Source organism: Ptychodera flava, chromosome 16 (genome assembly GCF_041260155.1).
Source record: "Ptychodera flava strain L36383 chromosome 16, AS_Pfla_20210202, whole genome shotgun sequence".
NCBI lineage: Eukaryota > Metazoa > Hemichordata > Enteropneusta > Ptychoderidae > Ptychodera > Ptychodera flava.
In genome coordinates, this window is record NC_091943.1 from 2,944,276 (window position 1) to 2,960,586 (window position 16,311).

At 36.0% G+C, this 16,311-nt stretch overlaps 1 protein-coding gene across 1 annotated transcript; it reads left to right on the forward strand.

Moving 5' to 3' along the window:
• The first annotated feature begins 710 nt into the window (after positions 1 to 710).
• On the forward strand, positions 711 to 16,302 carry LOC139114900 (uncharacterized). Its single transcript, XM_070676830.1, has 12 exons — positions 711 to 812; positions 1,215 to 1,323; positions 4,709 to 4,833; positions 7,059 to 7,230; positions 8,502 to 8,630; positions 9,141 to 9,327; positions 12,693 to 12,802; positions 13,336 to 13,461; positions 13,661 to 13,921; positions 14,584 to 14,735; positions 15,306 to 15,468; positions 16,166 to 16,302. Exons 1-12 carry the CDS (start codon positions 711 to 713, stop codon positions 16,300 to 16,302), a joined length of 1,773 nt encoding a protein of 590 aa, XP_070532931.1.
• Positions 16,303 to 16,311: the final 9 nt, after the last annotated feature.

The following is a 16,311-nucleotide window of genomic DNA, read 5'->3' on the forward strand; positions in this document are numbered from 1 at the left end:
GAGCCGACAGGTCGACACATTTGACAACAGCGTCGGGTCTTACATACAACTGGTGCAGGTGCGAGGGTGCTAGCTGATTTTTACGTATCACCTGAAACGTGTCTCATATGTAATTTAGTCTTTTCAGATCTTCATAAAGACAGTTATTTTAAGGGTGGGGAATTTTCTCCAGTCTTTTTAAGGATCGGAATTTCGCCGAGCAGTGTTGACTGCGATGTCATAGCTAGGTGACAAGTTACCGTACATGGAGAGTTCGAATCCGATCGAAAACGTTCTGAATTTTCTACCCTAGGTTGATAGCTCTGCTGGTGGACAGATTGTCCCCGAGGCTATCTTTCGCCCAGTAACGCGATGTTTTCATTATTCCGATAAAGTTTGTGTGCGATTTGCGATAGCCAATATGTGAGTGCTGGTGCTTCATGAACTCTAGTGTGTAAAGGAGTCGAAGTTAGAAACATTGTAACAACTTATCTCGGTTATTGAACCACTTGTTTTTATGGGGGGATTTGGCTGAGCAGTTTTGACTGCGATGTCTTCGTTAGTCCATACGTTATGAGTTCGAATCCGATCAAAAATCTACTGACTTTCAACGGACTGCAATATAACGAAATCACATAAAATCTCTAAGACATATTTGTTTAATCAGCCATGGTTACACAAAGAGTTCTTAAATTTGTCTTTTTTCCCAAAAGGAACGTTCACAGGAGAATATGGCAACGTTGACAGTGGTTCTTCAGGACGAGCCCGACTGGCCACCATTTTACAACTCAACGTGTGAAACTACTGTTTATGAAGGCCTTCCAACGGCTGAAGTGAGTAATTATCTATTATGTGTATTACTCAAACAGACGACAATGATCACAATAAATTTTTGCGATAAAACGTGTATTCCAATAACAAAAAGAGGACATTTACACGATAATTCGTATATCACTATGTCCCGAAGCTTTCCGGAATGCACTGAAATAAATGCTATCCAAAGCAAAAAATTCAAAAGCTGTGCATGCAGGTATGTCAGTCTCCTCACTCACATTTGTAGTAATAAGTATAATTGCCAATTAGCCAACAGGATGTAAGTCAAAAATTGATAAAACTGACAAAGGTATCAAAACTCTAAACTTTGTTTGATGAAACCTTTTGTCTATAACCTGTATTTTTAAAGGAGATAGGATGGCGCAACGATAGTATCTTGACTTTCACGTTTCTATTTGCAGAATGACTATCAAGTTTTTTTCGATATATTTATTGGCGAAGCGAGAATTCCTGCATTCGATTTTCAACTTCCAGATCTGCTTTTGGATGCAGACTTGGACAATGGTAGATGTAAGTCCTTTCATTTGAACTCCTCGATATTAATGCCTTGAATATGCAATATTGCTTAAAACAGCAGTGGCTAGGTCATATTAGATGCATGGGTAGCCATGGTACCAGAAGCCAAAATACACCAGTAAAGGCACTGTAGAACACTCTGATACCTAAGAATATATTTCTGGCAATAATTCTGGAAACCAGATACCCGAACGTTGAATGCTTGTCCCTCTCTTGTTCCTACTGCCTTCATGTTAAGGATAACCCTTTATATCTCAGCAAAGTACATTACTTGTGAAACACAGATGTGTTGAAAGGACTTAGGCCGTACTATAATCCACAATTGTCATCGTCAGTTAAACGGCAACAGAATTCAGTGAGTGTAATAAGGTAATTAAACCATGTAATCAATATCTATGCCATTTGTCTTCTTTCAGTAATGATATTATCGAATCGCACATGCTCATTTGCTTTTATTAGAAGGCAAAATTCATTGGCGCTGTTGATTACAGTAAGCTTTCATCGTAAAATTTAAATATAAATACTGATCTCCAGGGCACAATCCTCTGATTGTCATTCATGCACTATCTGCCATCCAGTGTTCGCAATAAAGGACAGTAGTTAGGAGATCCTCCAGATGACTAGTATATTGATTCATTTTCGTAAAGGTTCAATGCATCCATAATTGTATTGTGGTGTGAAACAAGACGAAAAATTAAATATTTGATACGGGCTGATAAGATAGCTCCCGCACTGTATCTTGTCATTACCAATTGTGACAGCTGTAAAATATCCTGTGTTTTGTTAAGACGTGAACCGAATGATGTACTGTTATCATTCTCATTAAAAAGCTAAAATGAGTAAGTTCATTATATCATCTAGGTATGCAGAATGCAAACAAATGTATTAATATGAGAAGAAAGTATGTTGCTATTTGATAATTAGGGACTGGACATAAATTACAGGGGGGGTTGGGCCGGTGTTTTTCGAAACACCGCTGCATCAAAAATAGTGACCCTTCAAAAGTACATGCACAAAAATTAGTGACCCTCCCCCTTATCCGTGCATGAAAATAAGTTACCCTCCCCTGTTACTCAATACCCCCCCCCCAACAAACCCGCAATGTGTTCAAGACCTTCTTCTGACTTACTATACTTTTGAAGTCCCCTCCCAAAAAGAAGGTAAAATGCGGCCGGTGTAACGCTTTTCCAAAAACTATCAAATCATATATGTGTGATAATTTATGTAAATGTACTTTGTTTGAAGTGGCAGGTAAAAAGTGCTTGCATGTACAAAAATGTAATTTTTAGATTTCATCGATAATGTCGATTCACTATGCATGGCAGCCTATGATGAAACTATGAATATTTTATTTCCAATACAAAACTAGGTAAATCTGTGCATTTATGTACACCTAATTATTAGTATTAATGTTCGTGATTAGACTAGAGTGGTTTCAAGTCAATGGTTGTGCAAGAAATTTGATTTTGGAATTTCACTGAAATGTCCATTCACTATGCATGGCAGCCTATGATGAAACTATGAATATTTTTTTCCAATACAAAGCTAGGTAAATTTGTGCATTTATGTAAGCCTAATTATTAGTATTAATGTTCATGACTAGACTACAGTGGTTTCAAGTCTATGGTTGTGCAAGAAATTTGATTTTAGAATTTCACTGAAATGTCCATTCACTATGCATGGCAGCCTATGATGAAACTATGAATATTTTTTTCCAATATAAAGCTAGGTAAAAATTACAAATGACCTCAAAAGAGAGATAAAACTGCAGCAAGTGTGAAGGAATACAGTAAAAAATTGGCCGACTAGCGGGAAATACAGTATTCGTTAAAATAAAGAGCAAAGTTAAATCAAATACAGTAAAATACTAACCGACCAGCAGGAGATAAAACACTTGCAAAGCAGAGACTAAAAATTTTTAGTCTCTGCTTTGCAAGTGTTTTATCTCCCGCTGGTCGGTTAGTATTTTACTGTATTTGTTTTAACTTTGCTCTTTATTTAACGAATACTGTATTTCCCGCTAGTCGGCCAATTTTTTACTGTAAAGCTAGGTAAATTTGTGCATTTATGTACACCTAATTATTAGCATTAATGTTCATGATTAGACTAGAGTGGTTTCAAGTCAATGGTTGTGCAAGAAATTTGATTTTGGAATTTCACCGAATGTTGATTCTCTATACATTGTAGGCTTGAGAAAACTACAAATAACTCATAGGTTATCTGATCCAAAATTGTTATTCAAAAGTTGTTTGACCTGAAGCTTCCAGTTGTTATTGATGACATTTTGCACTATTCTGAATAGTTTGTATTCTGTCAATGTCCTCAAAAATGAAAAATGTATATACAGCTTCATGAACATTTGACACCGACCTATACCTAATGTATTGTCAATGGGAGAATGATATCAAATAAGTGATCTCCCAAATTGTTATTGAAAGCGTCATTATAGGGGACAGTTTATATGTACAATAGAGGAGTTATAAGTAGAAATCATGACAACTTAAATCAATGTCGCTGCTTGGATCATCATTACATTGTTTTTTATATCCATAAACTTGCGCCCGAAGGGCGCGCCAAAAATGGAAATGACAGAAACTGAAAGTGCCAGGAGGTATTTTTCTTTTTTCAGTATTCCATATTCTTTAATACGTGCACATGCAACTTCAGCTTTGATGCATAAAAAAGGTGACCCTCCCCCATAGGCTTGCACAAAATTTTATGACCCTTCAAAAATGCTTGCGCGAAAAATGGCGACCAACTCCCAAAAAAAACCGGCCCACCCCCCCCCCCTGTAATTTGTGTCCAGTCCCTTAAGCTGTAAATTTGTGTATAACTGGGACGTAATGACCTTGGGTAATAAAGGCAGGGACGATGATTACCCTCCTTTCTTAAGTTTACAGAAAGAGTGTGGCAGTCGGCCCTGAACTCATCATATGTCTTTATTTCAAAGATACAGATATTGAATTTTGTTGAATTTGTTTGATAATCATTTGTTTCCCTTTGCATATGTTTGCAAGGACACCAATAAGATTGCAACAATAACTACAACAACCTAGTTTTGTTAAGTTAAATCGGATGAAAGCTTTAACAACAACGACAACAACCAGATTTATTAGTTCTTTGTTGCTATATCGTTACGTCAGGACTGTAGTGATAGTGGTACAGCAACAGACGGAAGTAGTGGATGAGGTGACCGAGGTGGTAGATGGGAAAGCACATTTCGGTGTAAGCCTTTTATAACCACTGTCTTGCTGTTAATAAGTCTAAAAACGTTTATCATTCGATCGTGCCACATCTGCAACCCCAAATGGTGATCGAAGCTACTGGTGTACTGTTACACTGCAAATGTTCATTTGAACTCATTCTTTTAATTATACAGGTGGTGCTGACGTCTTCGTAGATTTAATCGACCCATTCAGATTCCTATGTGATTTTATAATAACATTTAGTCAACTGGAGGGACCACCAATTCCTCAGCCGAAAATCACGTTCTATCAGGGCAGGGTAGGTTACATTGCTCACCAGAACTGACATCTTCTTAATCAGTATGTTGGTGTCCTGATATTTTGAATCTAAGTTTAGGAAAAGATAACATCGCTATAAGGGGAATTCACAATATGCCAAACGACAAAAAATCCACTACTTGTCGCAAAAAGGCAATGAGTGGACTGTAGTTGGTATTTGTCTAGATTAAAAAGCAGACGATGGATATCTTGCGTAACCGAATGTTGGTTCCATCGCATTCAGAAATTCAAACTATGAGAGAGAGAGAGAGAGAGAGAGAGAGAGAGAGAGAGAGAGAGAGAGAGAGAGAGAGAGAGAGAGAGAGAGAGAGTGTGTGTGTGTAGTGCGTATGTGCGTTAACCTTATAAACAAAACAAATGAAGAGTAATAAGGCCATAGTCAAACTATATGTTTGGGAGACTAACAACACAAATAGAGTAAAACCAGATGTGAGGTTGAAATGCTTACATGTTCCAGTATATATTGCCATTGCCTGTGATAGTGGGCCGACGTTTTGTTCTGGAACCATGCCGCTACGCTGTAACAGTTGTTTAGGTGGTTTAAGTTGGATGCCCGGTAAATCTACTCGAAATATTTCTAATTTTCACAACAAATCAACTTAACCTATTATTGACCTCTGCATAACTAACTAACAACTGACTGACTGACTGACTGACTGACTGACTGGTTATATGCAAAGGACTTGTGTTACAGATTTAAAGTTTTCGACAGAATTACAAACTGATCAACGAACTCATCATAATCATAGCAGTAAACAGTACAACAAAGAGAGACATTGCCTATCCAAACGAACACTCAGTAGAGAAGAATGGAGTGGGGTTGTTGTTGAAGGACTACCATTCAACTACAGTGGAGGGACTGTGATTGAACAGACAAGATGTATACTACATAATTGTCAAAGTATCTATCTCTTTATTGCTTGTCTGGATACTTCTAGCAAGGCGTGTAACATTTACAACTTTTCAGTGTACTAGTGTGACCGCCGAAAACTTGGTGAACAAGATGGACCACCCAAAATTGAATCTGATGGTTGAAATGAGATAATTGGTGGTCGAACCCCGACACTGCTAATTGCTTTACAGAACAATCAGATATCGTCAGATCAATATCAGATAATCTGTAGCAGGTTTCATCAACTTTAGCACATTATTTTCGGAGTTAAATCACTAATTTCAAACTTTATTTGATGTGCAACTGAGCTATTTATTAACTTGACATTATCAAATGCTTCAAAGGACAATTACATCAGATCTTAGCACATTTCATCATATAATTTCAGAGTTAGATCACTTATTACAAAGTTCATTAAATATCCTTAGTTAACTTGACACTGTTCAGTGCTTCACGCAACAACTACATATTTATAACCTAAATATTTTTAGTAGGTACATATGCACATGAATCCACAATTAACTTCAAACTACTAAACGCTTCACAACACAGTCAGATATCTGTCAGATCTGTATCTGCAGCAGATTTCATCAAATTTGATTTACTTTCGATGTTCTACTACTAATAACAAAACTTCATTAACTATGCAAATAAGCTGTTTGATAACTTGACACTGTTCAATTCTTCTCAGTGCAATTAGATATGTATCAGATAAATATTTGTAGCAGGTATCACGAGTTCGATAAAGGAATTTTGGAATTATATTAGTATTACAAAAGTTCATTTAATATGCAAATGAGCAGATAATTAACATGACACTCACAGTATCATCATCATGTTCTGAGATTGTCATCAGTGAACACTTTCATGAAATTTTGTGCAGTATTTCTTGATATATGTCAACACTGTCAATACTGTCTCCATCGAAAACCGTTATATGAAAAAATGATATTCAATAATTTCATTAACATGCAAGCAACACCAACAAGAATCTAATCAGCTATTGCGATAGGTATACAGTACTTACATCTGATTTGATTCCGTTAAGGCGTTCTTGAGTTATCATGTAAACAGACAGACAGACAGACAGACATACAGACAGACAGACCGTAGACAGACAGACAGACAGACAGACAGACAGACCGAGAGACATCACTACGATTTTAGCTCACGTGTGTGAACACGTGAGCTAATAAACGTATACCTTTGAGAACTGAAAGCGGTAGTAAGAGATGAACTTTATTCCAGCCAGCATAACTGTCGGATTAAAATACGATGAACTGTATCACTCACGTATGCTCTCTTTCCTTCAGAACACGTTTCCTAGGAATTTTTCCAACGATTTTTCGATACGATCTGATTGTATTGTCGAAATATCAATTGAGCAGATTTCTACCAGCGAACCTATTGTGATGCTTATATCTGCTGCTGAATCCGCCGCTGAATTCGTCATGAACGCAGTGAAAGCAGAAGTTGTAATAAACGGTGAGCTAAATTTCACGACGACAGTGCTATATCTGTATTTATCACACTTTATTATTGTCACCTTTCCTACATAATCGCTCTTTATTTTTATAACGCTTCTGATTACTCAGTATCTTGAAATTTATTATCGCAACGAATTCTTAGTTCTCCATGTCACTGGACCACGATGATGGTGGGCTCTGGTATCGACCATGTCAGCACTCTGCCATTGACACTATTGCTTGTATTAGGAGTGGCGTCAAGACTGGTGTCAGGCTTCAGTAAAGCGCAATACTGTGCTTTTAACACAGGCACTTGGTAACTTACGGAACCAAGAACATATATTATAATGATGTTCTATAATTTTTCTTGTCGGTAACAACTATTAAAGGTCACCGAGCCATGTTTAACACACGTTGTGCATAGCATCTGAGTCCGAGGCGGTGAACTCTGTGAAAGCGATGTGTACTTGAAAACTATCATTCAGCTTGAAAAAGTTTATCAAGATACAGTACGAAATCAGAATGTTAAGGGTTTTTGTCCTCGTACAAATCAATTTCATTTATTTCTCCTGTGCTTCCTTGAGCCCTATGAGCTTGTTAAGAACGTAAGTCTTAGTTTAATTTACCTTTGCTCATTATATGTGCCCGTTCGCGAAAGTGTTGGACTGTAACTCTATCATGGAGTTCTTGAATTAAGTTTGCATTAGTCAAATATTTAGATTTTCCAGCAACGAAGAATTAGAGTTGCATGCGCATTATCACTGCAGGCAAGCGTTTGTTCAAGATCTTATGCATTGAAGGTAACAAACTGAACAGAGATTTTGTTAAATCGGTTCTTCTCGAGAATCCAGATCATTTTCATGGTATATCACCTTTTTTAAAAATAAAATAAGCATCAAGGTACAAAATTGTACTACAGAGGATTATCTATGATAAGAGCATTATAAACATGATGAAACGCCAAGATAAATCATCAGATCCCATGTATGCCAATGCGTCAAAGATAGGTACCAGAGGAGAGTTGATTCCCAGTATTACGCGGGCTTCAGTTGGGCAAGTGGCAGGCTAGACTGAAAGATTCAGTCATGTGCGGGCGCTCCGGCGCCCTGTGACCTGCTGAAGGGTCGTAGGTCGCAGTGAGCCGGAGCGCCCGCACACGACTGGATCTTTCAGTCTGGTGGCAGGCTGCCTCATGTGCAGAATAGATATATTATCGAGATGTTCTTGAAATAGACATCTTTCACGTTTCATGTATTGCTTTCTGCAATTTTCGGACATTTTTTCCTTTAGGCTGCCCAGAAGGTAGATACGGTTTTATGTGTGATAAAATGTGCATATGTAGAAATGGTGCTACTTGTCATGGATTCAATGGTGCTTGTAAATGCCCCAAAGGATGGACAGGACCAGCTTGTGATATAGGTAAACAAATTTGATATTTATGAAACTGTTAATACTGTCTCTTTTTTACTTCACTGTGCGGATTGCTTCAGGAGCCAGCTCAAACATTAAAAACAAGTAAAAGAAACTGCAAAGACTTTTCAGTTAGTGAACCCCTTTTGTAGCATGCAGCAAAGCTCCTCTTGATAACCGACTTTTTGCTCGGTGAGTATGATTCATTGCCTCAGAGTTCGAATTCAATAGAAAAAAATAAACTCAGTATTCAAACTCTGATGTTATGTAAAATACTGTAAAATGCTATAATCGAAATCGACTGGTCCTTCACAGGGAGATAAAATGTTAAGTTATGTTTACAGCAGTTAAAAGTTCATTAGTTGCTTCCAAACATGCATCACAGTACATAGGGTCCTTAGTGGTGGTAGTCGTGTTATTTCAACATGAAAAAATATTAAGTAGGCCTATTTTCACGAGCAATATACAAAATGTATTAAAAATTATTGTAACTTTTCAGGCGCATTTCTTTCATTGCAGCTTCAAAAGAGATATGGATAGTTCCTATGAGCAATGTGCCCATCTACGGACAAATGTTCTTCCTTTCCTGTCACTACAACTTTAAAGTAAACTCTTCAAACAGTACAATATGGACATTTTTCAATGGTTCATCTGGTACAATACCATTGGATTCAATAGAGCAGGTCTTTTATGAACTGCATAGCAGGTCAGTATTTTTCATATGAGACTCTAGTGCCTCACAGAAGAGATCCATTTTGGCTTTTAATAAATATCAGTCAAATATTGGTGAAACCTCAGAACATCATACTTTTTAGTATGGTTAGTTGATTATAATCAGATAAACTGCAAATGCTCAAGTGTTTCATTATATATTGCGGTTGTGTGTAAATTTAAACTTTTGCTACATGTTTGCAACGTCATTGAAAGTGTTATGATTAACATCATAAACAGTAAACGCCAAAGATTAATTGCAAAGGTCATATATTGCGTAAAAAATACTAGATTTCTTTGACTGCTGTCATTGTATCATCGAGTATAATTGCCTTTTTTCAAGTTCTTCAAGCTATATATACCAAACTGTGAAAGCCCATTAGATATGCAAATGATACATAAGCTGACATAAAAATGCGTAAAGACTTTCAATATTGTTTTAACCTGGTATAATTAGTGTACATAATATGTTTTGCCAACTTTGATCAAGTCAATGTTGGTATATATCACAATTAGAAAAGTTTATCAGATATGAAAATTAGAAATTGACTGAAATTAAGCGCTTAATGACTTAAAAAATAATGTTGGGAGTGGAGATTTAGCCGAGTGGTTCTGTCTGTGGCCTCTCAGCTAGGCGACTGATGCCGTATGTTGTGGGTTCGAATCCGATTGAAAACTATCCGTATTGTATCGAAGTATCGTCAATGTACATAGCAAGTTTCGTCAACTTTGATTAAGTCAATCAAGATATATATCCTTAATTTGGAAAGATCATTAAATATGCAAATTAGGAATTTACTGAAGTAACATTGTTGAATGACCAACTTTCGTCAATTTTGATCAAGTCACTTCAGATATATTTCCCCTATTAGGGAATTTCATTAAATATGCAAATTAGCAATTATCTTTCATTTCACCCCTTAAAGGCTTTCACGGGTGATAAACATTTGTAAAGCAAATATCAATGTATTTACGGTTTTTCTAAAATCATTAATTATGTAAATGAGCAAAAAGTAAGCAAGCCACGCCAACCAAAAATTATTCAGTTCTTGAGAGCAAAGCGGGGAGTTTTAACCTCGATAGCACAATTTCGGCTATGTTTATTACAGTATAGAATATAACGTGAAGATTTGTTTTTTCGGCTCTTTCTAAATTATCAACTTTGTGGAAACCTAGAATTTTAAATTCCAAGCTTAACGTCAGCGCAATCTTCAAGTGAAAATCTATTCTATACAACAAGCACGCAAATTCAACATCTTAACACAGATTTAAGGTTATCAATCTTTGAAGCAGCATTTGGTCAATATTTGAGTAAAAGACGTGTTTAAAATCGTTTTTTGCGTTCTTACATTTAATCAACTCTAACCTTATGTACCTAGTGCTGACTTTCTTGTAGAGATATAGCAATACCTTATGTGGTGTTCAATCCATACCAAAGTTTCTACTTTCTATTTTACTGTTCTGTAAACAATTTGATGGCTCAACATTCTATTCTGAATTCAATTTTACAACTCAGCACTCTATTCTAAATTCAATTTGACACCTCAATATTCTATTCTGAATTCAATTTAAGAGTCAACATCCAATTCTGACTTCAATTTTGCAACTTCACATCCTGTTCTGAATTGAGATTTACAACGCAACATTCAATTCTGAATTTAACTTTACAACTCAACGTTTCTTTTGACTTTGTGTACTACTATTCTATACAGAATATTGAGTTGTAAAATTGAATTCAGAATAGAATGTTGAGCTGTAAAATTGAATTCAGAATAGAATGTTGAGTTGTAAAATTGAATTCAGAATAGAACATTGAGTTGTAAAATTGAATTCACAACAGTAAAATAGAAAGTAGCAATTTTGGCAAGGATTAGACGCCATATACCTTACCCTACCTACCCGTCAATCTAACTACTCACTTTCTCAGTGTCAACACATCAGTGTCAAAATGCTTTCATCGGTTTATTCTGAATTAACGTTAATGACGGAAAATGGAACAAACGCCATTTTTTTTTATTTTTCATTCTATTTTTTTCGGTTTCCATGGAAATGTGATGAAAAACATTTGGAACCATGTATCAACAATCGTTGGCGGAACACGTTCAATTTTAAGTATATCAAATATAAGGAATAGGCATCTAACCTTTTCAAAACATTTAAAAGAAAGACTTCTTGCTTCAACATGGCGTCAGCATGAGTCAATTTTGTCTGAGAAAGTGTTGTAAAATCAATCCAGAATTTTCTTTTCCAATTCTCAATTCATTTTTCGAAAATTAAAAAATGGGAATAGGCAATGACACCTTCATATTTGTAATTAAATGAAACTAGATATCGTTTAATATATATTAGCAATGTATGTAGCCCAAGTGGTTGCATTTAGTTAATGTTATACATTTATATACTTATGCAAAGTATATATTATCAGATTAGTGATCAATTATGAACAATGACAATTTGTAAATCATAAGCTTTTCGAAAACGCAAAAAGGTGGGCAATTTTGTCTTATCTCATTCCGTGTAGACACTTTCCACAGATAGTTTAAATCGTATATATTGTAGAACTAAATTCGAGATCCTACTTGAGGTTTAAATATAGCGTCGTGATTTTCACATTATCAAATAAACAAGTGTCTCAATTGTGAATGTTGTCATTAACGCTAATAAAACGCTATGAAAACCATCTCTTTGGAAAGTTCGTATTTAAACAAAATCTTGTCTGAAGACGGTGAATGTTCATTTCTACCGGTAAACGAAGCCTCAACACATGACTTTGGCTGATGTGTAGCGTCTCAGAAGCTGATATCCAAATGGATTGCTGAATCTTACCGTTTTAAATCAATTATACAAAAAGACTCACTGCGTTGTTTTGAAACGTGACAATCGACCAATAAAATATAACCTTCTGAGCACGCTGCACATCAACAGGACCGCGTGAGTACGCTTTGAGCATATAAAAACAATACAAGTTTAGAAATAAGTGCTTGATTTACAGGTACAATATTTTTTTCTATTTTTTTTTTTTGCTCATATTTACAGATGTAAAAAGCATTGTTGATGTACGTTGAATGAATAATAAAATCCAAACATCAGTTACCTTTGATCATTTGAATAGTCTACTGGTACAAAGTCTTTCGTTTTTATAGAAGAGTAAAGAATTTCATTACCTGCATAACACTTTGACAAAACAAATTCAGATTTTTTCATTCTGACTCTATATTTATCTCTTATATACGCTTGAAAGTAAAAATGGTTTTGTATTTCTCGAGCAACTGAAGTAAATTTTAAATTTTCAACTTTTCGAACTTCTTCAAGTACTATGTGCTTATTATTTGTAATAGACTTCGTATTTGCTTACTTCAGTCGACTGATAATTGCTCATTTCTACGAGGGCCGAGTCGGTACTTACCGGTGTTCAGTTACCGATCTCGATGGAACAGAATACGTCGCTGAAGCTACCGTTACCTATTCAGGTAATCACTCTACATTATTGTTACCCATATCCCTGCCTGATCGTTAACGTGAACATCAACAGCGTTACGCAGATTCCTTTGTTATTGTCGTAGTACTCTATGTTCGTTGTTTGTTTTGATATTGAAGTCCTAAAAGGGGCAGTAACCTTTCAAAATATTGATATTACTCTGAAAACATGTGCATTTTATAATTCGTTTTACTAAAGTAGGCTACACCTCAAACTAATAAACCTGTAAAACACAGTCAGTGTGAACAATATGTGATCACGCTAGTTTTGACAAATGAATGTTTGTTTGGACTTAATACTGTTTTTATTTCAAATGATATGTGGACCAGGTAAAGAAAAGTTTTCAGCCAACAGAATGAAATTTAAGAGAAATTTAACAAACTTTACAGACAATTTCTGTATATTTAAAAGACGGTCACTAATGTCACAGAGTTTCTTAGTAAAACCTTTATCCACCTTGGTAAGTTACACTCTACACAATAATTAATAAGAAATAACAAATTAGCGGTGTACTCTACCACATAGGTTGTGCGGAAAACTTCTTTGGCGATTTCTGCAACGACACATGCAATTGCAAACAGGCAGTGAGATGTGATCGATCCACGGGTTGCGTTTGTCTGGACGGATGGACCGGACAATCGTGTGACTTGGGTGAGATTGTCAATTTTAAACATTCAGACTTATCTGTTACGCACACTGAAGATCAGTTCTATTGTTTATTCAGCATTTAGTTTATCTATTTATTTCTTTTTTGAGACATATACCATGTCAAGATAGAATGGTCTATCAAGATTGTATGCAATTTGAAATGTGGACAAGCATGACCTGATCCTCACATTTTGTCCAGCAGACGTCCAGGCACCAAATATCACTGGCTGTCCTGGAGACCTAACTGTGTTGGCAGACGTTGATGGCGATTCCGCCGTAGTCAGTTGGATCAACCCAACAATTATTGACAACTCTGGTCAGCCAGTTGCCTGGGGATCAAATCGAGAATCAGGACAAAGTTTTGGCATTGGAAAGCACGACATCATCATGTGGGTTTCGGATCAATCCAATAACACAGCCTCTTGCAATTTTTCCGTATTTGTTACAAGACAAATAGAGAATGGTAAGCTGTTTTAAGGTCTGGATAATTTACGCCTTATACCTATCGAATAATGTTCAATTCAATTTTACAACAGGCTATTTTGTTATGTTTTCCCGAGGACTGAACTACGAATAAAATATCCAGGCAAATTTGGTGACAATGTCACATTCGCTCAGCCAAGAAGCATGCACGAAACGAGCACACAGAACATGTCAATAAATATGTATCAATTCAAACGTTTTATAATTTAGAAAAGACAAGCAGAAATATTATCTGGTCAAGAGTTTTGAACTGTTTAGAACCTCAGTAACTCTTAAGGCAAGCATGACCTGGAAAACTGAAGTCAAAATGAAATACTTGTAAATTCTTAAAATAAATATTCGACCCTCAAACTGTTTCTTAGAGATAAATTTCACTCGATATGTGTACCTCAGATATAACAAAACGTTCTCTAGAGTAACGGTAACGTCTTTATCTGGGTAATTGTTCGTCTACAAAAGTCCAGTATCACATGGCAATTATGTACCTATACTAACAATAATAACCGTACTATCCTATTGTAATGTGATGGCAAATTAGCTAAATAATTCACCACATTGAGCAAGAAGTCTGAACTAAATGAATAACAAAATCGTGTGATACCGCAAAATACACACTTTATTTTGCAAACTTATCACCTACAGCTGGAACTATGTTTTTACCTCTCTATGTGTGGGTAATGATAGTAGTGGGTGCAGTTGTCATTATTCTTCTCCTGATCATGTATATTGTGAAAACGCAATGGTCTTACGTACCCGTAGATGGAAACGACCGAGAGTTTGAAGATTATCTACAGGCAAGACTCACTTTATTTCATTATTATGCTAAAATTGACTCTTTTGCGAAGATAATTTCTATTTCAATTAGTTTTCAACCCATGATTAAAATACCGTTTGGTTTCGTTTTCTTTATCAATTCCAAAGTTTAGATTTTCTACCCCAAGTATGTACCATCTTCATTCTTCGAGTAAACTATTGATACCATTCTAAACTTGTTGCTTGTTGAAAAGATATAGTTTGGCGGGGTTTTCATGTCATCTTTGGTAAAAAATATTGGTTAAGTACAACTGTATCTTAATTAACGTAAGTACTTTATATTAACACGTGTATGATTTCTTCACTTCTCGAGTTCAGGTTTTGCTTTCCAGACCCTTATACGATCTTACACGGACGGGTCCCTACGTCATGCAGACAAAATTGTTCAATTTTCAACTTCGCATTTTTATCACATAGATTAGCCGGAAGTGGGCAAACAAAAATAAATAAATCTGGTACAAATGATTTCGAAAAATGTGTCTCTATGCTTACTATCTTTTCGTTACTATGCTACTAATTCAATTAAAATTATATGTATCGTTTCTATCTAGGAACATTTACCAAAAGCAGCATTGGCTTGGAATGTTGAGAAGAAAGCTTTGAAGATACTTGATGAAGAGCCGATTGGTCTGGGAGAGTACGGACGAGTCTACAAAGCTCGATTGGTCCTCCACGGAAAGGAACAAATAGTCGCAGCTAAAACTCTCTGCGAAAGTGGGTCAAATACCTGTAAACACACAAGCTGTCCACTTTGATAAAGGCTGCTATTCGCCTTGCGCCCTCTCGGCCCTATAATATGAAAGTCAGGATTAGCGTGTGCTCATAAACGTTATCATATACCAATGCCCCTATATCGCTCCATCCGGGTGGCGTTTTCCCTGCAATATCAACAGTAATATTTTCCGTGTGTGTTCCCATATGCACAATAGGCGTCATCAGGTTTGGAGTGTTTCCAAACTACATTTTCAGTGTGATAGCAAGCAAGATATACAAACAAAATGACTGCCGCTGTCTGTCTACGATGTGATGTCGCCGACATAAAAATTAGAAGGGTTTTGAGGAACAAGGATATTTAAGGTAGCTAAATACGGCAATAATGCGTTGAATCTTGTGGTTATATCACGTGGTTATTCTATTAAAGTTTTTGTAATTTTTATCTAACCTCCACTAAACAGATATTTCCTTGTTAATGAGCAAGATTGAATGAAAGTAAGGCGTGAAAATTCAATTTTTCTCCTATCACTCATAAAATTCTGAGCATGAGTACATGTATATGATAAATCGATTATTACCTAATATTTTCCATTCCTTGCGTCATATCAGCACCCATATCATTTGTACTGGTTTAGACACGAGACGATGGTTCGCTTGAAATTGTCTACTTAACTATGATTTTCGCTTTTCAATTCAGCTCGTTCAGATGCAATAAGCCGGAAAAATTTCATCAACGAAGTCCGGTGTCTGCTGGAATTAGCATGCCATCCTAATATTATCTCATTTCTTGGCATTCGCATAATTGGAGGTATGACAATTAACTTCATCCTATAGGGACAAATG